Source organism: Elephas maximus, chromosome 4 (assembly GCF_024166365.1).
Source record: "Elephas maximus indicus isolate mEleMax1 chromosome 4, mEleMax1 primary haplotype, whole genome shotgun sequence".
Taxonomy (NCBI): Eukaryota; Metazoa; Chordata; class Mammalia; order Proboscidea; family Elephantidae; genus Elephas; species Elephas maximus.
In genome coordinates, this window is record NC_064822.1 from 89,926,179 (window position 1) to 89,951,631 (window position 25,453).

Here is a 25,453-nt window from a genome sequence, read left to right on the forward strand (position 1 = left end):
ACAAAACATAATTTTACCAAAGATGATCAAAGTTGCTGAAATACTAAAGATTGCTTATTTTTTTCTCCTTTGTAAGCAGCATATTAAATTCTCTACAGTTGACCAACCATTTACACAGGCTGACTACCATGGTTGGTTATAAACCCCTTTACCCTGCAATCAGTTTGGAGATCTTTTCTCTTTCAGACTATAATCTATGTGAAAATGTAATACTTGAGGCTCAGTGTGGAAATGGGAAACCCTGAGATTTTATACAAGGTTAAAAGCAAGATAATATGCCTTAAAGATTTTCCTACTGAAATCCTTCCTAAGCACTCCCTAGGAGTCCCTAGGTGGTGCAAACGGTTAACCCCTTGACTACTAGCCAAAAGGTTGGAGGTTTGAACCTACCCTCTGGACATCGGAAGACAGGCCTGGCAACCTGCTTCTGAAAGGCCCCAGCAGTACTGCTTTGCACACATGGGGTTGTCACCAGTAGGCATTGACTTGACGGCAACTAAAAACAACAATAAGCACTCCCTACTTCCAGTCTCTGCCTTATTTATGTTTCTAACTTCTTACTATCTGACATACTACTTCTTTTACATATTTGTTGTTTGTTTTCTTGCACTTGAAAGCAGGGTTTTTATTGTTTTGTTTATTGTTAAACTCCCAGTGCCTAGCAATATAGTACAGTGCCTTGGAATATAACAGGAGTTCCATAAATCTTTGCCAAATGAATGAATGAGCAATGTATGCTTTCAAAAGGGAATAAAAATTATTAAAATTAGTAGCTTACATCAATGTGACTAACAACTAACATATTTTATATACATAAAAAAATGAACAAATTGATGAATAATCTGTTCTGATGGAAAAATCTTATCCATTTCTGAAAAACAGAATGTTGGATCTAGTAGCACCATAACCTCAAAACTCTGAACCCTCACAATGGTCAACATCTCTTAGCACATTTTTACGTTCACTGTTTATAAAAGCAGGGACAGCTCTTCACCCAAGGGTTAAAGCATGCAAATTAGTTAAGGTACTTAAGGTAAAAATTTCAGTTATTAGCTACTTGCTTCTGCCTTGCAAGCAGCATATTAAAGTTTTTCTAACAGCCTTCATCCCCAAGAGTCAATACAAACACTTGCATTACCTACAAGATGGGACAATTTCTTCTGTCCCACAACTCTTTCCCCTTTCTTGTGACTCATCCTCCATGTACTCTCTTCGTTATAGTTGAGACAGCCTACTTAAATAAAAGAGTTCAACCAAATAAGGCTTTTTTTTTTTAATCCACAATTCTTACTCTACAGTGTTCCTTTCCCAAGTATTTAAAAGGGTACTGGTACCGAAAAATTTTCAGACCTCCAAAGAGTCTTTGTGAATGAGACACCATAAAAAAAATATGGTATAGGAGTAAAGAGACATGGGTTCTAACCTCAGCTCTGTCATGCACCAAGGCTCTGACTTCCAGCAGCACACAACAATAGCATTACCTTCAGGGTTAGGCCATTTGATCTCAACCTTTGCTTCAGGAGGGAAGATGGCTCCTAAGACAGTATCTTGCTTCCCAAAATACTACCCTACCTTTGAGACCTCTCTGAACAGAGCCTTGTTTAAGGCAGAGGTGAGACATCTGAGGGCTCTTTCATTGTGGAAGGATCTCATTAGATTGGTGTGAAAGACTATTGCCAAACTGCCCTATGTTCAATGTATATTTAGTGTAATAGATAATAGTGCAGTATATTTAGTGTAATAGATAAGAGTTTGGGCCACTGAATCAGTAGACGTAGTTTTGAATTCTGCTTTCACTACTTTCTAGCTATGTGATCTTGGTGCAAGTTGCTGAACCTCATTTACAAAACAGGTGAATGACAATACAGGTTTTACATATATATATATGGATATGCTTGTAGGAAAGATTAATGAGACAATTCACTTAATGCACACAGCAGAGAAGCTAACACAAAGCCTGCTTAATAACGTCAGTTATTATTATCAGTACCATTACCTCTATAACTACCCCTCTCCTGGCACAGAGAAGCCTCCACTGGAGGTAAAGGTATGCTGAAAGCAGGAAAAAAGAGCTAGAAGCAAGGTAGTAATTACTTTAAATAAACCAGTGGTGAAAATTTCCAGGTATTTTGACTGAGACCTGTAAGGGGGCGGAGATTTAAAATTATAAATAAAAGACTAAAAGGAAAAGAAACTGCAATGTATACAGTACTGTGTTTCCCTTAATTCACAGACATCATTTTTTTTTCCTTTGATGTGTCTGCTATTACTACAATTTTCTCACATTTGGACCTAAATAAATCAATAATTCTGACACATTCCAGAAACATATGTAAACAAACATCTTCACCCAGTAATCTAGGAAAAGGGCAAGGTTTTCACTCCATTCAGGTCATTAAAAATATGACATTAACAGTACAAACTTGAACACAAGGATACACAAATATTACTGCATATACATGCAATCCCAAGAGATCCTGAATACCACAATACCTAGCTTAGCACAGTATTTATTAAAAAATTCAAGCCTTTAAGATCACAAAGTAATGAGGGGAAAACAGGTGTTACCATCACATATTATAAAGATAAGTTACTATGTTTGCCTTTTCCTTTACCAGTAGAATCATGACAAGATTCTGTAACCATATAGGTTCAGATCAGCGGGAGGGACAAACATACTTTCAAGCACCTTCCGATTATTTACTGATTTAGGTCAAAAGGCAAAATTCTACTTTTCCTTATTCTCTTTACTGATTATTCTCTACTTGGGTTCTCAAAATTCGGGTGGCTAAGTACCCGTTTCATTTTGTGTACTCAGTCTCTTATTTCAGTCTTCTATTCCATTTCTTTGTCAATGCCTGGCTCCTTTTCACTTTTCTTTTCTGAGTCTTCTTAAAAAGGAAACAGTAGATGTTGTATAAGGTTAAAGTTTATATTCAGGTGAGAAAATAGGCAAGTGGCTCCAACTTGTCCAAGGCTTAACGGTTAAGAATGAATTAAATTCCAGAACTGCTGATTTCCAAGGCAAAGCTTTTTCTTTCCAACTTACCTTATTTTCCAATAATATCCTCCTTTGCTTCCTTTCTTATACACCATTTTTTTTTTATTATTTGCTTGTTAATAAAACACTTGCATTACCCCAAATCAAGAATCCCCCTAAGAGCAAAGAACTCTGTTTTCAATTCTAACCATATTCAGATAGTTTCTGAGTGGCATCGTCTACCATCAAGAATGATAGGGCTTATTTTTATTTATTTTATAACTTTTTACACTTGATAGTAAGTGCAAAGATGGTAAAAGTTTACTTTTTAAAACTCCCATTAGAAAGGATTAATTTACATTTAAACAGAGTCATTTAAAGTGTGGCTATTGTGCACATTACTAAGGAAAAAAAGGCTATTAAAATCTCTAGCCTTTTCATTATGCTACATAACAGAATTAAAAGTGGAATACTCACAGAATGTCAACCCACATTTCAAATGGATTAATTTGGTTTTTAAAAAGAGTAATCGATAGATTGTTTAGTAGCTAAGCACTGTTGCTCTACTGGAGTTAAAGAACATTCCACTCCTCATTCTTTCCTTTGAGCAACTATTCAAGAGAAGAACACGCTTACTTGTTATTGGTTGGTCCTGTTGCCAAGACATCGGACTGTAACTTTGGAAAGAACCCTCGCTCATATTTGCCTTGACCAATTTTCATATCAAGCAGATGTGGGTGGATTGCTGTGTGATCCATTTTCATCAGTCGCTGCTCAATTGATTGGGCTAAAATTAAATTTATAACAAATTATTAGAGACATTTCATCAGCTAAGCCTTAAAAAATAATGCTTCCTCCGCTCATGCACCTACTGGGAACTCAATCTTTCTGAAATCAAAAATCAGCATAATGTAAACATAAAATGGTTAATTTTATAATGAATGATTAATTTTCATATTATTTTCTACCTTCGTTGAAAAACCTATAATTTAGTATTGAAACAGTTTCCCATAAAAAAAAAAATATGGTTCTAGAATCCTTGAAGGAGCAGGAGAACAGTGGGATGCAGACCTCAAATTCTTGTAAAAAGACCAGACTTAATGGTCTGACTGAGACTAGAAGGACCCCAGAGGTCATGGTCCCCAGATCTTCTGTTAGCCTACTCCCAAAGCCAACTCTCAGACAGGATTGGGCTGGACTATAAGATAGAAAATGGTACTGGAGAGGAGTGAGCCTCTTGGACCAAGTAGACACATGAGACTATGTGAGCAGCTCCTGTCTGGAGGGGAGAAGTGAAGGCAGAGGGGGTCAGAGGCTGGCTGTATGGACACGGAAATACATGGTGGAGAGAAGGAGTATGCTGTCTCATTGGTGGAAAGCAAGCAGGAGTACATAGCAAAGTGTATATAAGTTTTTGTATGAGAGGCTGACTTGATTTGTAAACTTTCACTTAAAGCACCATAAAAAAAAAAAAAAGGTTCTAAGTACAACATTAAAGAAAATGATGGCAAACCAAAATACTTTCAATGAGCTGAATGACAATGTAAAGGGAAAGAAGAAACAAGCACAGTAGACTTATTATTTCTTTGTGCAAAGACCCATTAAATATTCACGCTTCCCCATTTATAAAAATAAAAAACTGTGTGAAGTGTATTATTTCACTATTAGCAACAGTCACATTCTCATTAGTAGGAGTCACTTAGGAGTGTCTATTAGATCAAGAGGGGTACTTCAGAGGAAGATAAAATAAGCAGACAATGTCCAGAGAATAAGAAGCTGGCCTTTTAAAGAATAAAACAGGTTACAGCTAAAAGATAGGAATTGCTCAACATTTCTATTTTAAAACCACTTAAAATTAGGAATGTTGGAGGATGTCTCAAAGGCCCATGAAACAGTTAACTATTTCTCTGATAAAAAAGAAAAAAAAAAAAAAAACTTATCTTGAATGTTTTTATCAGCTGACTTTTCAATAGGAAATAAATATTTCAGAAGATTAGGTCTTCAGTCCTTTGCCTAGAGATTACTAAAAGGGAGAACAAGCAGTAACGATGGTTGTGTGATAAACAGAACACACTGTGGGAACTGCTAATCTTGAAAATTCAGAGAAGTTAAAATGTATTTCTATAAATATATCAAAAGGAGCATTGGTGGTTCAGTGGTAGAATTCTTGTATTCCATGTGGGAGACCTGGGTTCAACTGCCAGCCACTGTGCCTCACACAGACACCACACTTCTGTCAGTAGAGGTTTGCATGTTGTCATGATGCTGAACTCTCACAGGGTCACTGTGAGTAGGAATGTGACTTGACGGCATACAACAATAACAACAACGTGATGCTGAACAGGTTTCAGTGAAGCTTCCAGGCTAAGATGGACTAGGAAGAAAGGCCTGGTGATCTACTTCTGAAAATCAGCCAACGAAAACCCTATGGAGTACAATGGTCCAATCCGCAACTTATCATGGGGATGGTACAGGACTGAGCAGTGTTTCACTTCACTGTGCACGGGGCTGCCCCAAGTCAGGGGCTAACTCGACAGCAGCTAACAATAATAACAACATAAATATTTCATTGAATCAGTTTATTTTGTCCTTTTTCAATACCAATAGATTCATTCTGGTAACTACCCATACTTACTTCCAAAAACCTTCCCCCGCCCCCCCCAGGAATGGTGTATTTGTCCACAACATTCTTCCCTCTTATCTTTTTACTCATTAATGCTTCATCTAACCTACCTGTCTGTGTTTTTCCAAAGTTAGTTGTCTGTGTTTAATGCAAATATTTTCCCTAATTTCTCTTTATAACCCATACGAATTAATCTGAAAACTTCTTCAATTCCATTATATTTTAATGTGTAACCTTTCTTGAAGCATAGTCCATATGTTCACTGCTGGCCAAAAGGATGCCATGTTTTAATGTGAAATGATGGCAGATTTTAAAAATTTCAACAGATGCCCCCGGCTCTCTATAATCCTATCTATACTCTCTATGTTACCTAATATTTTAAAGACATAATTAACAGATGGTTTAGGCAAAATAATGTCTGGATTCATGATACAGAATTCTCTGAAGTCCCTGCTAATTTTATGTTCCATGAAATACTACAAAATTTCCTCTCTGTCAATGAGTGCCTCTGTCTTCACCACTCAAAAAAAGAAAAGAGCTGTGGTTTTTCTGTTGGATTAAAAATGACAAAAATTCATCTGATATTGAGTTTTTCCCCTTAGGTTGGAAAGCTTTTTAAAAACAACAAGGAAAAAAAAAAACATGATTCACAATGAATTACTCTAGGGTTTACGTTTAAAACCGCCACAGGAAGCTTAATGTAGCATTACTTTTCAGTTATACTACCAGCGAATAATGGACATTCAGAAATTATTAAATACTTGCTTTGAGAAGTGAGGGACCTACTGCTAGATTGTAAGGGTTTGTGTCAATATTTATTTGCTGTGATTTGTAAGAAAAAAGGAACTCTGAATTACTATCGACTTGTCTTTCTGGATAGAATTCGTAAGGTTCTGGTACCACAGTATCAACAGCAGATAGCCTCTGCCTAAGAGTTCACCTGCAAACCAAATGCTTTTTGGTCACAGGCAAAATGAAAGAAAACAAAGAAACAACAACAAAAACACACACACACACACACAATAAAAATCCAATGTCAACACCAAATCCCAATTTTTTTGAAGTTAATTTTGGTCATTAATGAGAGTCACAGCCAGTTACCTCTTTTTACTTAAAAAAAAAAAAAAAGTCTTTGATAAATTAAGTTCCCGGGTAGCGCGATCTCATTTTCATATGCGAAATCTACGTGGTATACTGTCAAAACAGTATTACATAATTTTGTGATGACAGTGGGAGTACCAAACTCTGAGAGGCTGAAAGAAAATCCATTTTAACTGGAAAGGTTTTCTGGAGGCACATACATAAAGAAATCAGTGTTTAGCTCCATTTTAAATTCTGTCAGGGAAGGAGAAGTGAAATTTGCTCAAGAAGGCATTATACTACTTACACGGCTATTAAAGCACTGGAAGTCATACTATTCTTTGAACAGTCACAGCCACTTTCATTCATTCAACTCCCTAAAACTTACAGAAACACAGGTAACTGCCACTTCTTGACGGGGCTCCAAGGACAGACCCTTATACGTGGGAATACAGGAACAAGACAAAGCTTTAGAGTTATCAGAGATTTCCAAGGCTACATACAAGACCTCATTTACATATTTCTTTCCTTAAATATGCTTAAACTACAGCCTCATCACTCCTGTGGCTTTGATCTATTTAAGTAAAGTGGGAAATTCAAGCCAGCAACACATTTGGAACAAAGACGCTCCACATTTGTTGCCTGCCTTTTCTCCAGAGGAAGAACTGCTCTCAGGAAGCTCCTACATTTGAAGAGAAAGAAAATAAAAGAAGGGATCAGGTGATAGATATCAGTGTACTCAGCAACGAAAAGGTTAAGAGCTAGGAATAAATTTGTAAAATTCTGTGGATTGATACATTTTACACGTTTCCTTATTGAACGAGAAGCTAACATGGTGTTAAGGCTTCAGGAGCTGGAATCAGACCGCAGGTTCAAATCATGACCCTACTAATCACTAGCTATCCAACTGTAGACAAGTTACGTAAACTCTCAGGGATAGTAATAAAACAAAACAAAAGTTAAGTGTACCTATACCCAATTGTTGTTAAGATCTAATGTTAAAATACGTGTAAAACACTTGACATAGTGTCTGGCACTCAGTAAATGCTGAATTTTTTTTCATTTATTGTGGTTTAGGTCAAAATTTACAGCTCAAGTTAATTTCTCATAAAAAATGTATACACATATTGTTATGTGAACCTAGCTGCAATCCTTATAATGTGACAGCACACTCCCCCTTTCCACCCGGGGCTTCCTGTGTCCATTCAACCAGCTCTTGTAACTTTGTGCCTTCTCATCTCGCCTCCAGACAGGAGCTGCTCGTTTAGAGTAAATGTTGAATATTAATATGATTACTTATTTAAGGGTCTATATTACAACTGTCAGAAATTCTGCTGGCATAGTGGTTAAGAGCTACGGCTGCTAACCAAAAGGTCAGCAGTTCAAATCCACCAGGCGCTCCCTGGAACTCTATGGGGCAGTTCTACCCTGTCCTGTAGGGTCACTACGAGTCACAAGTGACTCGATGGCAACGAGTTTAGTCTTTTTGGTTTATTACAACTGTCAGACAAGACTTGTAAAGACTCATATAATTGTCTGACAGGGAAAAACTGGTGTCAGGATTGCAGAACCTTTAATTTGAAAAGAAGAACCCAGGGGTTTAAGAAGCTATCATAATTAATGGCACCACTAATACAAATATATTATTTGTGTCTGCTACTATCAGTTATATAAATTAAGCAGCATCTCAGACCTACTATTTAAAATTAATACTTACCTTTTCTTGGATAAAGAGAAAAGAGTTGAGATGTAAAAAGGCAACATGATAGAAATTACCATTTTTTTTCATTAAGGTGATAAAGAGAATAAGACAACTTTCTAGTTATACTCCATTCAACTTATTATTTTTTCCTCTTCAAACTAATGGAGATCATATCCTGGGTGGTGCAAACGGTTAATGCACCCAGCTGGTACCTGAAATGCTGGATTCGAGTCTACCCAGAGGTACCTTGGAAGAAAGGCCTGGAGACCTACTTACTTCCCCCCAAACCAGCCATTGAAAACCCTATGGAGTACAGTTCCACCCTGATATACATGGCTTTGCCATGAGTTGGAGTCGATTCTATGGCAACTGATTTTTTTAAACTAAGAAGAGGAAAGCCAAGTAGGAATGGGATGGACATTAACTACAGACACAGAAGGAAACAAAACTATAGAAAGCACCCCCTGACAGGATTACCCATGAAGTCTAAAATTAAAAACTGATTTTGCAGTATATAAGGACGACAGTGTGTACAAAGAAATGATCATGAATTTTTATTTAAAAAGGCATGCAAATGTACCTGCTTCTTTTAAAGTGCTGCATTTTTGATATATAGATGTCCGCATGGTGGGCGCCCTTACATTATACAGTCTTATCTTCTCAATACGAGAGTCAAAGACCCGAAGCAAAGGATCTTTCTCTTCCCACTGAGACATAATTTTATTATCAATAAAGGTGGCAAACATCTGTGTTTCAATGAAGCGTGAAAGAAATGGTAGATAAGGCTCAGGCTGGTCAGATAGAAAGGAAGCCTGTAATGAGATAATTAGGAAATTATTAGTGCAAAGAGACCATCTCAATACTATATGATCTGAAAATTATCTATTGCTAAGGCTATTTTCTTTCATCTTTTAATCTTATAACACAAAACTGACCCCTGACATTGAAAAATCCACTCTTTCTTTCTCATGAATTCATAGCATTTAGGTTGCTTACATCTTCAGTACTGATTGTACTTTTCAAAATGGATCTACATTCTGATTCTCATGACTATTATGTGAAAAGAGGGCATCATTAATGAAAGATGATAGGTAAGTTGCTATATGATCATCAATCATCCAGTGTAATTTCTTCTGCTCTCTATTCCAGCCTATGCAACGTACCTCCAAACCACAGGCAGTAAGACAATTAACTGATACGATGATATATACATTAGCAATAACCTGGAGCAAAGAAGCACTGCATTTGTGCTCATGGGCAAAATCTTTTTTTTTTCCAGTTGAATGTTTTTCTAAGCCCCAACTCTTGTTAGAAATTGATGGATAAATGTTAATTCAAGATCAAACTCTTCCGAGACCTGTGCTGACACTGTAGTGCGCGTCTTAACAACTAAATGGAGCACTGCCTGAGAAACCACAAGAAGCCTAGAGAAAACATGTACAAACAAGCTGCACTTCTAGTTACCAGCTTGTCCACTGCATGGAATGGTTCAGCAAATTGCAATAAAAAGTGTTCATTTCTTTCCATTGTTATAGGAATTCTAATCTCAGTTTGGTCCTAGCTGAAATTTGGAAGTGAATTACTATTTCAGTTGCTGGGTTGGTTTTGCTTTCCATTCTTTTGAGTAGATCCAGTGTGGCAGTGGCCGAAAGGGAAAAGATGGAAAGACAAATTCTGATATAAGGTTATTCTCCTTAATATTCATCAGCTTCTTCTTAGCATATTTATTTTCCATTTTGAAGATCAGGAGGTCTTTTTAACTTCCTTACAGAAAACCCACTTACTCACTTTAATTGTCTCTATAGTTTAGATGTATTTACACAAATCCAAAGACTCACAGTAGTCTCAAGAAATGAGTTCATCTCTTTAAAAACCATTTTATAGATAAATATAAATTTTACTTTTTATGGAAAAAATAGCTCTCTCCCCCTTTTTACATGGTGGAATGCCTGGCTTTTTGTATCCAGACCCCTATGGGCAATATCTTTAAAGGTCAGCAAAGATTTGGCTTGCAAGACTAATATATGATAGTCCTACAAATGTTCCTAGTAAAAAAATAAGATGATCACAATTCTTCTGGAATCCAACATGAAACTTTCATTTCTCTACGGGTTATATAAAAAGAATTCCATTTATAGTTTGCAGCTACACAAAGATTAAGAAGGAAGAAAGTACCAGCTCCTAATTTAGATAAGAATTTGAATTGCCTAAGGATAAATCAGGAGTGTACACACATTAGTTCCACGCTGGATAGAAAAAAATATGGAAAAACGGTTAAGTTTAATGAGAAAAAAACCTAAGAGCGGGACTACATTTTGAGAAATGAAGGCTTTTTAATTTATTAAAGAAATTTTCTCAAACTTACAATTCACCAGAACTTAAATGTTCAAGGTAGCATATATCTTGTCAGAGAAAATATCTGATAAATTCAGAAAATCTTTTATGCTATCCACCCTTTATACAAATTTTTAGTTAATCCTTATTTGTCATATGTTACAAGATTGCAAGATTGTAGCTCAAGCTCTGAGAGTTAGTTTTAGCCCCCAAGGAGGTCTTCCATGACCCAAAGATACCGCTTAGTGAAAAGTCATATATTCGTTTTAACAGCAATATCATGCCTCAGCAATCAGAGAGGCAGGGGAATGAACTGTACCCTGGTGACCTGAAAGAGTTAATGAACATCCATAAGTGCTTCTGTCTGAAAAACAAATCTGGGGGCATGTCAAGGAAGCCTGGCAGAATAAGGCCTGTCAGCTTCTGAAAAAAAGAACATTCTATAGTAAACCTTGGAAAGAAGCTTGATTTTTAGCAGAACAATTGAATTTGGCACCATTTTCTGTCTTCCCTTACCTAAAACTTTGGATCACAGCCTTAGATTAAGAATCATAAAACCTAATTTACTCACTCTTACTCTCTTTTGATCCTAGAACAAGTTCAAAATTTGGCTTCTGAAACTAAACTGTTGGTTACCTTTACATGGACAAGTTGTGACTTCATTATAGGATAAAGACAAGATATATAAGAAGGATTTATCAGAAAAGGAATAGACCTCATTTAACAAGCTTAATCAAAATGTAAGAGTAAATAAAATTCTTGCAAGTTCAGATAGTGCTAACAGATTTGAAAAACCTGTGAAATTTAGGAGTTTCTATAATTCAAACATCACTGAAATATAGAAAAGTAAAAAATGAGGTTATAGGCAATTTAATACACAAGACAGTGACCAGCTTAACGAGCCAGTCGATTTGCTTCCTTGTGAAATTATTTTATCAAGTATAAAACACTGATAAAGAAAAGTTCTTAATGGGAAGGGAGAGAGGAGAAATCTGCTTTAAAAAAGTTAACAAAGTCAGTAATACAGCTGGCTAAGATCTAAATAAGAAGGAAAACTATAGTTCTTTTTACTTTGTCAAAGTTCTGCATCTGTTCCCGATTGGTCAGCCAGGACTCCATGTCCTGGGCAGTCTGAATCACAAAAGCTTCATAATCCGCAAACATCTGTGTAAAGCGGTTGGCAAAGACCTCTCGGAGCTGTACGTTTAGCTTGTAGTCCATCAGTTCTGCCTCTTCACACTGCAGTTTTAAATCTTTTTCTTTTTCACTCAGAGAGGCAGAGAGGTCCATTTTTTCCACAGTCACACCAGTTCTCTTAGCTAGAGCCTGGAGGCGGGCTATGGTTTCGTTACCCTTAAGTAACTCATACATGCTGATGTTATTAGTGGAGACGTTGCCATTCTTTTTGTCATTGACCAAGTCTTTCAGAACCAGATTCTTCAGTTTGGTGGCACTCTCACTGCAGTGCAGGCTGCCCTCAGGAGGAATCCCAAATTGGAGAAGAACTTCAGAGAGTTCCTGGATGAAATCCACCTTATTGGGAAACTGTGGAAATTCTTCAGGCAATTCAATAAAATGGTTGTCAATATCCACAAAACACAAATTAGCCTAAAACAGAAAAAAAAGAAATACAAAGGTTTTAAAATAAAGGAATTTTATGTTCTAAAATTCTTACCAACTATTATAAACAAAAGCATAGATTACACTGCTTTTTACGTTAACCATCTCAAGGTTCAGAGAATTTTATTTTTATAAAATAAATTTCTTAAATCCCTATGTGAGTATTTTTATACCATTTAATTATTGTATAGTGAAGCCTTTGAGAGCTGAACTCAATGGGACTGCCTTGTTTTTCTGGGTCTCAAAAGTTTTCTGGCTTTGATAGGGTGCAAGCTTATCACCTTTCTATTGCTTGTTTTAGTGGAAAATATCCTTCTTGGTCAGGTTCCCACCTTATATAGGTTCCAGCTTTCACAGGTTTTACTGTATATGAATAATCTTCTCTTCATCTCAGCAATTTAATATAATCTAGACACAATTCTCTAATACTTGGCATCCATTAAACCAAAAAAATCAAACTCATTGCTGATGAGTCAATTCTGACTCCTAGCGACCCTATAGGAGAGAGTAGAACTGCCCCATAGTGTTTCCCAGGCTGTAATCTTTATGGAAGTAGACTGCCTTATCTTTCTCCTGTGGAGTGGCTGATGGGTTCGAACTGGTGATCTTTGGGTTAGCAGCCGAGCACACAAAACCCATTAAAAAAAAAAAAAAATAGTGCGATTAAAAAAAAAAAAATTATTAGGCACTGCTAAATGGGTAAAGGTGCACAGACTCGAAGTACCTTACAAATACAAGGCACTGAGTAAAACACTTACTGAATGAGCTTGAAGTTTCTATCCCATTGTTCTAACACCATCTATAACTTAGAACTGGCAATAACTGCTAAAGTTTAGCAGCTGTAGTATTCCAAAATGTGATGAAACTGGCAAGATCAGTGCAATTCACCAAACCAAAAAACCAAACCCACTGCCATCGAGTCGATTCCAACTCATAGCACCCTATAGTGACCCTACAGGACAGAGTAGAACTGCCCCATATGGTTTCTAAGGAACGCCTGGTAGATTTGAACTGGTGACCTTTTGGTTAGCAGCTGTAGATCTTAACCACTACACCACCAGGGTTTCCATCCAATTCACAGATAATCCATTATTTTCATTTTATCTAAAATCAGCCTCAACTCCTGGACAGTAAAACCATTTCAGACGCCTTTAGACAAACAGCAGGAGGCAAAGAGAGGTGGTAGAACCAAGTGCTTAGATAACTACAAATGACTTAACACTTGAATAATTAAAGAGTTGACTTAAAAGGTATTTTTGAATTGAGAAAAAGGTGACACAAATCAGAGGAAATTTTTTTGTTTGTTTGTTCACTTACACTCTAGTTTGAATCACAAGCAAGGCCGAAAAAAAGATTTTTAAGTATTTTTCAAGTTGTATATGGAAAATTCAAGGCGCCAAGCACCTGCCTAAAATTATCATCATCCCTCAGGTACTCGACTGTAGTAGACTTCAAGACAGTCTTTTACCTCTACTGTCCACACCCTCTCTATCAGAACAAGGTTGTCAGTCAAAGGGAAGACTGGGCTCTTAGATTTGGGAGGATCAAAGGTTCAGTCCATCACATAAAACTGATCATAATTACATTAATGGCTGAACATGGGATGCAGGATGGAAGTCAATAACCAGAATTGGAAGCTCCACCCCGTGTTTTCCCATCTCTATCCATCTCCCCACTCCAGGTCAGCAAGAAGAGAATTCGGATTATCCTTCCTATCCTGAACGACAAGGTCAGGTGAAATGGAGGAGCACATGGTTGGGCCTTCGTTTCCCTTTTGATTCCTGCTCTTCAAGTTAAATGCTGATGAGCAAGAAGTACAGAGAAGCCCAAATTAAGCTACACAAAAATTTCTCACCATTTTCCCCTATTCCAAAATAGATAATCGATGATTGTTAGAGCCTGAAACGACCTTTGAATTCAACCCCTTAATTCTGCAGATGAAGAAATCAAGGCCTAAGAAGTTAGGTGACTTCCTGATGCCTGTTCCAGATATGTATTCCTCAAACAGCCTGGTTGCTTAAGAAATTTTTTTTTCTTTCACTTTTCCTCATCTCCAATGTTAGCAATTTTCTCTAAATAAAGTAAGAGCTGAAACAGTCATATCTTGCTGAAGACAGTAGTGATGCCTACAGCTTTCTGTAAATCCCATCTTTATAAATGTGTCTACAGTCTCAGGAAAAGCAGTATACATTAAAGGGAGAAAGTAGGTCACCACAATTCAAATGGAAGCTGGATGAGTAAGTATCTTTAAAAACGAAGAAAAAAAATTCACTCACTTGCTAATCTAAATGTTAACCAACAACCCCAACACTACTTACATTTTGTACTCTCCTTCATTAATACCTTTCTACTATTCTTTTCTAGCTCTCTCTTCCTCTCATGAAAAGAGAAAATGATACATCTTCTGAAATTTTAAAGTCTGTTGTGATCATGTAATCACTGCTGAGCTGAAAGTGTATCTCAAGAAGGCTGTCCCAGTCTTCAAGTTCCCAAAAGAGCCTCTCACACCCCTCAGTGTCTGCTTAGAATGGCTCAAGCTGGGGGCTTTGATTATCACAAAATAGAAACAGAAAATATGAACTTGTATTATAAAAATTCATTAAAGAAAATTAAAATTCCCTTTCTCTGAAACAAACAAAAACTCCACACAGTAAGGCACTCTGATAAATTGCTTTCTTACTTTATCCCTACCCTAAAGGCATTCTGATTTCCTCTGTGTGTTCTAAGTTTATTCATTCCTATAATTTTTTTTAAACCTGTTTATTGATATTTGTAAATGATTCTTTTTGGAAGGCAGAGATCACCTCTTATTTACCATGATATTTCCCACTGTATCTGACACAAGTACTTTTGTCAACTCTTTGGTGAATGAATGAATAAGGCTTAACGAGGTGGTCATTTGCGGGGGCCTCAAAGATGTAGAGGAGAGAAAGTAGTAACCCAGAAGGTAGACTGGGGTAGTTCTTGTTCTCCATGCTTAGTAGGGGACCTAGCTTCTCGGCGACTGAAGTTAAGAGGGCATGAGGATAAGACAAACAAGAAAATTTTAAATATTCCCTCAGAATCTCAGGGTAAGATATGACAGGAAGAAAGCAGCAAAAGCAGTTCTGTCTCATTTTTTCTCTTGATTCTTTGTGCACAACTTATGTAAAAATGAGCAAGAATGGTAGAAAGTGAGGTATCACTTTATGCAATTAATCCTCAGTGCTGTGTTCTTCCGCCCTTCACTCTCCCAACCCCGCCACCTCGAAAACAATACAGCAAATGACCACCTGTGCCTATCATTTTGGAATCATTGGGAGAGTGAGTGGGTGGCTAATTATAAGTCTACAGTTACATGCACAGCTAAAATCATACCTTCCTAAAATAACCACTTCATAAACTTGTCATTTTTACAACTACTTTAAGAAGCTCTGCCCCTATTTTTAGTCATTATTTTATTTTAGGGTTTTTAGAAAAAGGGGGAGGAAAGTATTACTAGTGAGTGCATATAAGATCCCTTTTTAAATTGCTATTTTTATACCCACTTCCTCCCCAAAATTACATGAAGCCAGTTACTTCAACTCATTGTAAATGATACCAGAACTTCGTGGTACATTATTAGACTTTTCTTCTAAAACAACGATGCCCTGATTTATAGTTTCTACATAGAAGCATTGCTATTTTCACAGCTGACTGAGGTGTCCCATATTATTCTACACTATGAGTAGATGGGTATATCTATTTATTAAGTAGTGTTGACTTTCTAAATGAAAAATCAGAAAAATCACAGACATCACTGCAATAACGTTTGGAATTTTGTTTACATTTTGTATCTTTAGAGTTAGGGGATATACACAGACACAGACACAGAAACAGAAAGTTCCCCTATTACAAGTAAATCAAGGCAATTATTTTAAAAATTCTCAACAATTACTACTCAGGCAAAAACGGAAAGGCAACATTTATGAACTGAAATAAACTGTCTTACAGAATTTGGCTAATACATTCAGCAAGAAACTAAAATATGTCATTGTTTAAGTCTTTAAAACAAAATGCATTTTGTTAGTCTATTTTTTTCTTTGAAAATTTAAAGGATTTACCTTCTTTGAACTAACAAGGTATTCAGATTAATTTCATGAAAGAGAAAACAAGAAAGTTCAGGGAGTAGAAAAAAGAGGTAAAAAAGGGAGGAAAGAGCAGAGCATATAAATCAGCCCAGAAAGTGCAAGGCAGTTTTCACATATATTTTATATGAACTAAATCAAGCTATTTTCCCCTGAACAAAAATGTTAATTCTGATAAGGACACACTTATAAAAGTAAGCAATGGATGATTACAGGAATCATTCCTGGGTATAATATTCACAGGGCTATGGCTGAGTGTATAATTTTCAATTCACTTGTTAAAATGAGAATCTCTATGGGAAGTAAGTATAAAAGTGAAGCACAGCATGAGAGATTTCATTAAGAAAGGTGCTAATTAAATAGCTAATAATATAATGTAATTAACCATTTTATCTTTTGTAGTAGGCCATGGCATCTTCATCAGTACTTCATTTCAAAGCCTTTATACTACAATTCCGAGTACTATTAACAACAGCTAAAAATTACATTCAAAATGCTTTCAAAAATTTGTTTATTTTCTTCTTAAACAGCATCTGAAAATACATCACTATGCAGAAATCAGAGTAACCTTAAGGTGGCCCAGAGCCAGGGTTAGAATTTTTATCTCAACCCGTAAGCCAAGCTGACATTTAGAACAGGCTGGTAACTGGCCTAGTATTTGGTATTTCCATCATCCCTGGCTTGCTGAAAGGTGTTACTTTACATTTGACAGTGGTCAAGAATCAAATTCATCTTACTTAATACAATGATCTTACAAGATGTTAAAATCTGGCCTATATGATTTAAAAACAAAATTTGTAACATGAATGGGGAAAAGAAATATTATTAGAATAATAAAGCAATGCGATAGTGCTACTAGTGCTCCATCTACACAATTTTTTGTCTGAAAATTTGCAATTGTCCTGTCTTGAACCATGCGAGTTAATGACTGTGTTAGTAATCACCAGGAGGTGGGTGGGATCTGCATCCTATGGCTCAGACTCTACCCCAGATGTACTTGGGAGATTCAGAATAGTCGAAGACACACAATTTGGACTAAAGCACTGCTATCTAACAAAAACAGCCTTGACCTAAATTGACAAACAGCAAATGCTTCATCATTTATTGTAAGTTTTACCTCTTGAGGAAGTTCTAGTTTAGAACGGTCAGTTCCTTCTTTTGACTGAAGGCCCATCAGATAAGGGACAGGAGCATCAAGAAAATGTAGCAGAGAAGCAGGGAGGATGGGCACATAAACATGCTGCCACTGAAATGGGAACAAAAGCGTGGTGATGCCTTCCGCCACAGTCATCAAGCGTTGATAATCTGCACAGAACAAGGAAAAATGGAGGGGAAGAGTCCAAGTAAAAACATAATCACTGTATTAAGTCTGAAAATAACAATTTCCAGGAAAAAAAAAAAAGACTTTCTGTATTAATACTCTAACCTAACCCATTGCCGTCAAGTCGATTCATAGCCATTCTACAGGACAGAGTAGAACTGCCCCATAGGGTTTCCAAGGCTATAAATCTTATGGAAGCAGACTGCTAACATCTTTCCCTGTCAGAGTGGCTGGTGGGTTCGAAACACCAATCTTTTGGTTAGCAGCCATGTGCTGTAACCCCTGCACCACCAGGGCTCCTTCCTGTATTAATGAACATTTCTTCACGATCATGCAGAAAACAGGTCAGTTCTATCCCACCATTATTAAAGAGTCACAGTTTCACTTCAATGCTAAGTGACAGCGGGCGTCGGCAGGTGAGAAACATCATCACACTTTCTGCTTCTTAAAATCACTGGTATGTGAACACACATATGGTTACATGGCGGGGCGATCAAGAACTAACTCAAAATGTGCAAAATGCATTGTATTACTATTGATTTCCTTTTGCATAAATGTATACCTATAAAAAAAAAAAAAAACCTATATAATCCCCTAATTCAGAGGCTCTTTTTTTCTTGAAGATATGATCATGGCTATCTTCTATACTTACATTGATTATATTCACTTTAGTCTTCCTTTTGTGGTTACAAGAAATCAAACAGATATATACATTCATAGTCACATTATTAACTACATTTAATCCCCAACTACAGAGACTTTTTTTTCTTTTTTTTAACAGAAGTATAACACATCTAGGAACAAAGTGAAAGCCATGCCAGAAAATTAAAGGCTGGGCTTTTTTGTTGTGTTTTTATATAACCACATTTATTGAAACTAAAAACTGCTACAAAATACTGAAGTGGTCTCTAAAATCACCCTGGCACGGATGCTTTATACATACACATGAACACAATCCCTAGGCAGACTTTTTATTTAGAAAGGTAAGATGATACATACACTATAAACTACAAAATACCTATGGCAGCACCTTGTAATCCAATATATTACTATTTATGCAGCAAAACATATGAGTAGGCCTACTAAGGCAGAGAATCAAAGAATATAATAAATAATGTCACTTTGGTTCAGGTCAGGCTTTTCAGATAAAGAAGTTACAAAAAGCATGTTTGGTTTTCCAAATTTTTTGTATTTGAGAATTGAAGATAAGAGATTGTGGGCTTGTAATAATCCTCTCACAGGCTTAACTGTACACAAAGGTTGTAAAATCTGGGGCAGTAAGACTCTGGGGATGTCTTAATAAGACGGTTAAGGAAAATGATCAGATGCTACTTAGTTCACATCAACTCAACACTTGGCCAAGCATAAACATGATGTTTTCCATTTAAAAAAATTTTTTGTCACTTCATAATTTATAAATGACTACCTCTAACAGTCTATAATGGGATTTTGATCATGAATCATCAGCTGTTTGTAACACAAGTATACTTAAAATTTTCTTATCGATTCATTATGAAGACTCAAATTTTAGTTGAAAACTCGATCATGGGAATACTTCTGAAAAGCAAGTACCAGGTGGCCTGAGAGGTAGGGGTCAGTCCTTTGAGCATGAAGAGCTGACCCAATTACCTGGGGTGGAAACACACACACAGGATCAGCTGAGGCCCACAGGAAGAAGCTGGGCTGAGACAGCTGGTACTCTGTGGAGCTGGGGGGTGGAGTGACAAAAGGAGATCAGACAATCAGCTACCTACCACTATGCCAGTAATCAGGCAAATGCTTGAACCACAGGAGATGGGGTCTTTTATCACAGGGGTCGCGATGAGGATGGAGAGCTGACCTGAAACCCCCGAAGCCTGTCAGATGGACCCCAGATTTAGAAGCTGTGCTCTGGTCAGAACTAACAGCAGCTCTGTACCAACACAGGATTCCATTATGGTACTTGCCCCATGGTGCTGTCTCTCTACCACCACGAGATCCCTAAGGGCAGAGGGGTATTCATTTTACTTCATTTTGCCTCACAAAGCACAGAGCCTGGCTTATAGCCAGGGCTTAACTAATGAATGAGCCTGATCAAAATTTACAACGGAAAGTAATATCTTGATGATGCCAAACATTATTCCTCTCTCCTCTCATGTGCAAATAAGAGTACTAACAAAACACCCAAACATATCAGAAGTAGAAAGGCATACAGATAACTATAAAAAGGCCAAATCCAGGAAATGTCCTTAGTTTCTATTCTGTGGCCATCTATTTCAGTCACAAATTAGGGTTTTTTTTTTTCTGTGTGTGTAACTTTAGTACTTAACACAGTACCTCTAAAAAACCCAGCGCCATCGAGTCGCTTCCGACTTATAGCAACCCTACAGGACAGAGTAGAACTGCCCCATAGAGTTTCCAAGGAGCACCTGGCAGATTCGAACACAGTACCTAGTCTATAATAAAAACCAAAAACCAAACCCATGCCATCGAGTCATTTCCAACTTACAGTTACTGTAAAGCACAGAGTAGAACTGCCCCATAGGGTTTCCAAGGAGCAGACGGCGGATTTGAACTGCCAACCTTTTGCTTGCAGCTAAGCTCTTAACCACTGTGCCACCAGGGCTGTAACATATAATTGTTGTTGTTAGGTGCCACCAAGTCGGTTTCGACTCATAGCAACCCTATGCACAACAGAATGAAACATTGGCTGGTCCTGAGCCATCCCTACAATCGTTGTTATGCTTGAGCTCATTGTTGCAGCCGCTGTGTCAATCCACCTCCTTGAGGGTCTTCCTCTTTTCCGCTGACCCTGTACTCTGCCAAGCATGATGTCCTTCTCCAGGGACTAATCCCTCCTCACAACATGTCCAAACTATGTAAGGCACAGTCTCGCCATCCTTGCTTCTAAGGAGCATTCTGGCTGTACTTCTTCTAACACAGATTTGTTCATTCTTTTGGCAGTCCATGGTATATTCAATATTCTTCATCAACACCACAATTCAAAGGCATCAACTCTTCTTCGGTCTTCCTTTTTCACTGTCCAGCTTTCACATGGATATGATGCAATTGAAAATACCATGGCTTGGGTCAGGTGTACCTTAGTCTTCAAGTTAACATCTTTCCTCTCAACACTTTAAAGAGGTCCTTTGCAGCAGATTTACCCAATACAATGTGTCTTTTGATTTCTTGACTGCTGCTTCCATGGCTGTTGATTGTGGATCCAAGTAAAATGAAATCCTTGACAACTTCAATCTTTTCTCCGTTTATCATGATGTTGCTCATTGGTCCAGTTGTGAGGATTTTTGTTTTCTTTATGTTGAGGTGCAATCCATACTGAAGGCTGTGGTCTTTGATTTTCGTTAGTAAGTGCTTCAAGTCCTCTTCACTTTTCAGCAAACAAGGTTGTGTCATCTGCATAACCCAGGTTGTTAATGAGTCTTCCTCCAATCCTGATGCCCCGTTCTTCCTCATATAGTCCAGCTTCTCGGATTATTTGCTCAGCATACAGATTGAATAAATATGGTGAAAGAATACATCCCTGACGCACACCTTTCCTAACTTTAAACCAATCAGTGTCTGTCAGTTTGTCATACTGTGGGGGCTTGAGCATTGCCGTGATGCTGGAAGCTATGCCACCGGTATTCAGATACCAGCAGGGTCATCCATGAAGGACAGGTTTCAGCTGAGCTTCCAGACTAAGACAGACTAGGAAGAAGGACCCGGCAGTCTACTTCTAAAAAAGAATTAGCCAGTGAAAACCTTATGAATAGCAGAGGAACACTGCCTGATATCGTGCTGAAAGATGAGCCCCCCAGGTTGGAAGGCACTCAAAAGATGACTGGGGAAGAGCTGCCTCCTCAAAGTAGAGTCGACCTTAACGATGTGGATGGAGCAAAGCTTTTGGGACCTTCATTCGCTGGTGTGGCACGACTCAAAATGGGAAGAAACAGCTGCTAACATCCATTAATAATTGGAACCTGGAATGCATGAAGTATGAATCTAGGAAAACTGGAAATCATCAAAAATGAAATGGAACACATAAACATCGATATCCTAGGCATTAGTGAGCTGAAATGGACTGGTATTGGCCATTTTGAATCAGACAATCATATAGTGTACTATGCTGGGAATGACAACTCGAAGAGGAATGGTGTTGCATTCATTGTCAAAAACAACATTTCAAGATCTATCCTGAAGTACGACGCTATCAGAGATAGGATAATAATATCCATATGCCTACAAGGAAGACCAGTTAATATGACTATTATTCAAATTTATGCACCAACCACTAAGGCCAAAGATGAACAAATTGAAGATTTTTATCAGCTTCTGCAGTCTGAAATTGATCAAACATACAATCCAGATTTATTTATAATTACTGGCAATTGGAATGCAAAAGTTGGAAACAAAGAAGAAGGATTAGTAGTTGGAAAATATGGCCTTGGTGATAAAAACAATGCCAGAGATTGAATGATAGAATTTTGCAAGACCAACGACTTCTTCATTGCAAATACCTTCTTTCACCAACATGAACGTGGACCTTGTCAGATGGAACACACAAAAATCAAACTGACTGCGTCTGTGGAAAGAGACAATGGAAAAGCTCAATATCAACAGAATAAGGCCAGGGGCCGACTGTGTAACAGGCCATCAATTTCTCATATGCAAGTTCAAGCTGAAACTGAAGAAAATCAAAGCAAGTCCATGAAAGCCAAAATATGACCTTCAATACATCCCACCTGAATTTAGAGACCATCTGAAGAATAGATTTGACGCATTGAACACTAGTGACCAAAGACCGGATGAGTCTGTGGAATGGTATCAAGGACATCATACATCAAGAAAGCAAGAGGTCACTGAAAAGACAAGAAAGAAAGAAAAGACCAAGATGGATGTCACAGGAGACTGAAACTTGCTCCTCAACGTTGAGCAGCTAAAGCAAAAGAAGAATTGATGAAGTAAAAGAACTGAAGATTTCAAAGGGCATCTCAAGAAGACAAAGTATTATAAAGACATGAGCAAACAGCTGGAGATGGAAAACCAAAAGAGAAGAACACGCTCAGAGTTTCTCAAGCTGAAAGAACTGAAGAAAAAATTCAAGCCTCGAGTTGCAATAGTGAAGGATTCCATGGGGAAAATATTAAATGATTCACGTAGCATCAAAACAAGGTGGGGGGAATACACGGAGTCATTATACCAAAAAGAATTAGTCGATGTTCAACCATTTCAAGAGGTGGCATATGAGCAGGAACCGATGGTACTAAAGGAAGAAGTCCAAGCTGCTCTGTAAGGCATTGGTGAAAACCAAGGTAACATATAATAGGTGCTCAAAAATATTTTTAATAAATAAAAGAATGAGGAGGGGGAAGAATATTAAATAACCTGCTTAGATTTTTGTCCACATGAAAATAATCACTTATTTTTTCAATAGGAGGAAATTGTAACTATTCAGACAAGAAAATTTTCGCTGAAAAACCACATTTCCTGGGATATTTATTCAGTTAACTACGTGCCTGCTGAGGCACATGATAAGGAAAATCTGAATAGGCAGTTACTAAGCCATGGTTATTGCTCATCACACAGAGAAGTGTTACCAAATGACTCATTCCAGCTATGCATAAGTACACTTTTTAGAAATCAGAACTACTGTTTAGAAAGAGAAATCACATTTTAACATCTTACCCCTTGTCTTAGTTATCTAGTGCTGCTATAACAGAAATACCACAAATGGATGGCTTTAACAAGGAAAAATTTATTCTCTCACGGTCTAGAAGGTTAGAAGTCCAAATTCAGGGTTCCAGCTCCAGGGAAGGCTTTTTTTTCTCTGTTGGCTCTAGGGGAAGGTCCTTGTCATCAACCTTTCCCTGGCCGAGGAGCTTCTCAGCACAGGGACCCCGGGTCCAAAGGACATGTTCCACTCCTGGTGCTTCTTGGCAGTGTAAGATCCCTCTCCTCTCTGCTGGCTTCTCTCTTTTATATCTCAAAAGAGATTAACTGAAAATACAGCCTAATCCTATAGATTGAGTCTTGCCTCATTAACATAAGTACTTCTAATCCTACCTCATTAACGTCATAGAGATTACGATTTACAATACATAGTCTGATCACATCAGATCTAAAATGGTAAAACCACCACACAATACTGGGAATCATGGCCTACCCAAGTTGGCACACATTTTTGGGGGACACAATTCAATCCATAATATTAAAAATATAATATTAAAATGTAAAGATTTTAATGGTGAAATATAATGTAGGTTTCCCAAAGCCCTTCAGAGTGGGGAAAGACTCACAGGAAGCTTCCGAAGCTTTCTGGAAAGATAAGAGAATGAAAGTGCAGAAAACTGTATCTCACATGTTACTACTAAAATTTGAGGGAAAAAGAGCCCATTAAAAATTAAGAGGATAAAAACATAACCTCATCTCCACATCAATATTTTATGACTTGACTGTATTAAAAATGTATAGCATGCCCAGGGCTTTGAGGCTTTGCTGAGAATTTCCATTTCTAACAAGTTCCCAGGCAATGTTAATGCTGCTAGTTAGGAACCAATTCTGTGAACCACTAGTACAGCTGTGGTTCTCAAAATTTATTATACTTAAGAATCACCTAGGGATCTTATTAAAAATGTAGATTTTGATTCAGTATATCTGGGAGTGGAAATGTAAATTCTCAGCAGGGGTCTGAACAAATCAGTTCGAAACCCTGAGTATGTCCTATGTGGGTGGGCTGGTACAAAAATAATTTTACTTTTCTTGTCTATATTTACTAATTTTTTAAGTTGCTATTAGCTTTACTGTTGGTTTTTACCAGGTTTTATTGTTACAAAAAGTTACATAAATAAACTATTATTACAAGGGTTTTTTTGGGTACTGTTTAAGATTAATTTTCTAGGACAATCCTTTATTTAAAAAAAGTAAATGTTTCTGACTCAGCTTGAAAAAAAAAAAAAAAACGGTTACCCATCAAGTGGATTCTGACTCATGGCAACCCTATAGGACAGAGTAGAATTGCCCCACAGGGTTTCCAAGGAGTAGCTGGTGGTTTTGAACTGCTGACCTTCTGGTTAGCAGCCAAGCTCTTAACTACTATACCACCAGGACTCAGCTAACTTCTTAAAAGAAAAAAAAAAAAAACTACAATCTAGGTTTTTAAAAAGGGCTATGTTTCTTACATTAAAGGGGAGAAGAGAACTTAACAGTCCTTAAATAATTTAAACCCGTAAAAGAAGAATATTTCCCTACTTTAAATAATTTAAAGTAGGGAAATATTCTTCTTTTAACTCCTTACCTACCTCTGACTTCTGAATATCTTACCTAGGAATTTTTTTTTTTTAAAGGAAGATTCACTTAATTAAAAAATACTTATTAATCACTTATCCTCTCAGTCCCCTTCAGTCAAAAAATACCAAGAACATACCTGTAGTTGAACAAGTTGGGTTTGTTAATACTTAGAGAAAGAAACAATGCACGCTTTGGGAAATTGTGGGGTGTCTTAATAAGAGGCTTTAGAAAAAACCTATTATAAGATTTGGGCTTTGGTTGGGTAATTTTGGGGCAGGTCTAAGGAAGTGGGAGCTTGTTTTAGATAGGGTGCTTTCAGAAAGCAGAGCAATTCTATGACTAGGTATCTCAATAAATCTGGTCTATTTTTTTTATACAGAAGGCAGGCTAAAGTGAGGATAAAGTTGTAATTGGTAAAGAA

At 37.2% G+C, this 25,453-nt stretch overlaps 1 protein-coding gene across 4 annotated transcripts in view; it reads right to left on the reverse strand.

Moving 5' to 3' along the window:
- The window catches only part of DENND5B (DENN domain containing 5B), a 217,699-nt gene that overhangs the window by 73,443 nt on the left and 118,803 nt on the right, over positions 1–25,453 (reverse strand). For 3 of the 4 annotated variants that reach the window (XM_049882751.1, XM_049882750.1, XM_049882753.1), the window contains 4 exons: positions 17,563–17,750; positions 11,791–12,327; positions 8,966–9,197; positions 3,617–3,767 (listed from right to left, as the gene is read on the reverse strand). In XM_049882751.1, coding sequence (XP_049738708.1) covers positions 3,617–3,767; positions 8,966–9,197; positions 11,791–12,327; positions 17,563–17,750 — 1,108 coding nt within the window. The remainder of the gene's footprint in view (positions 1–3,616; positions 3,768–8,965; positions 9,198–11,790; positions 12,328–17,562; positions 17,751–25,453) is intronic. The other variant, XM_049882752.1, reaches the window with a different exon arrangement.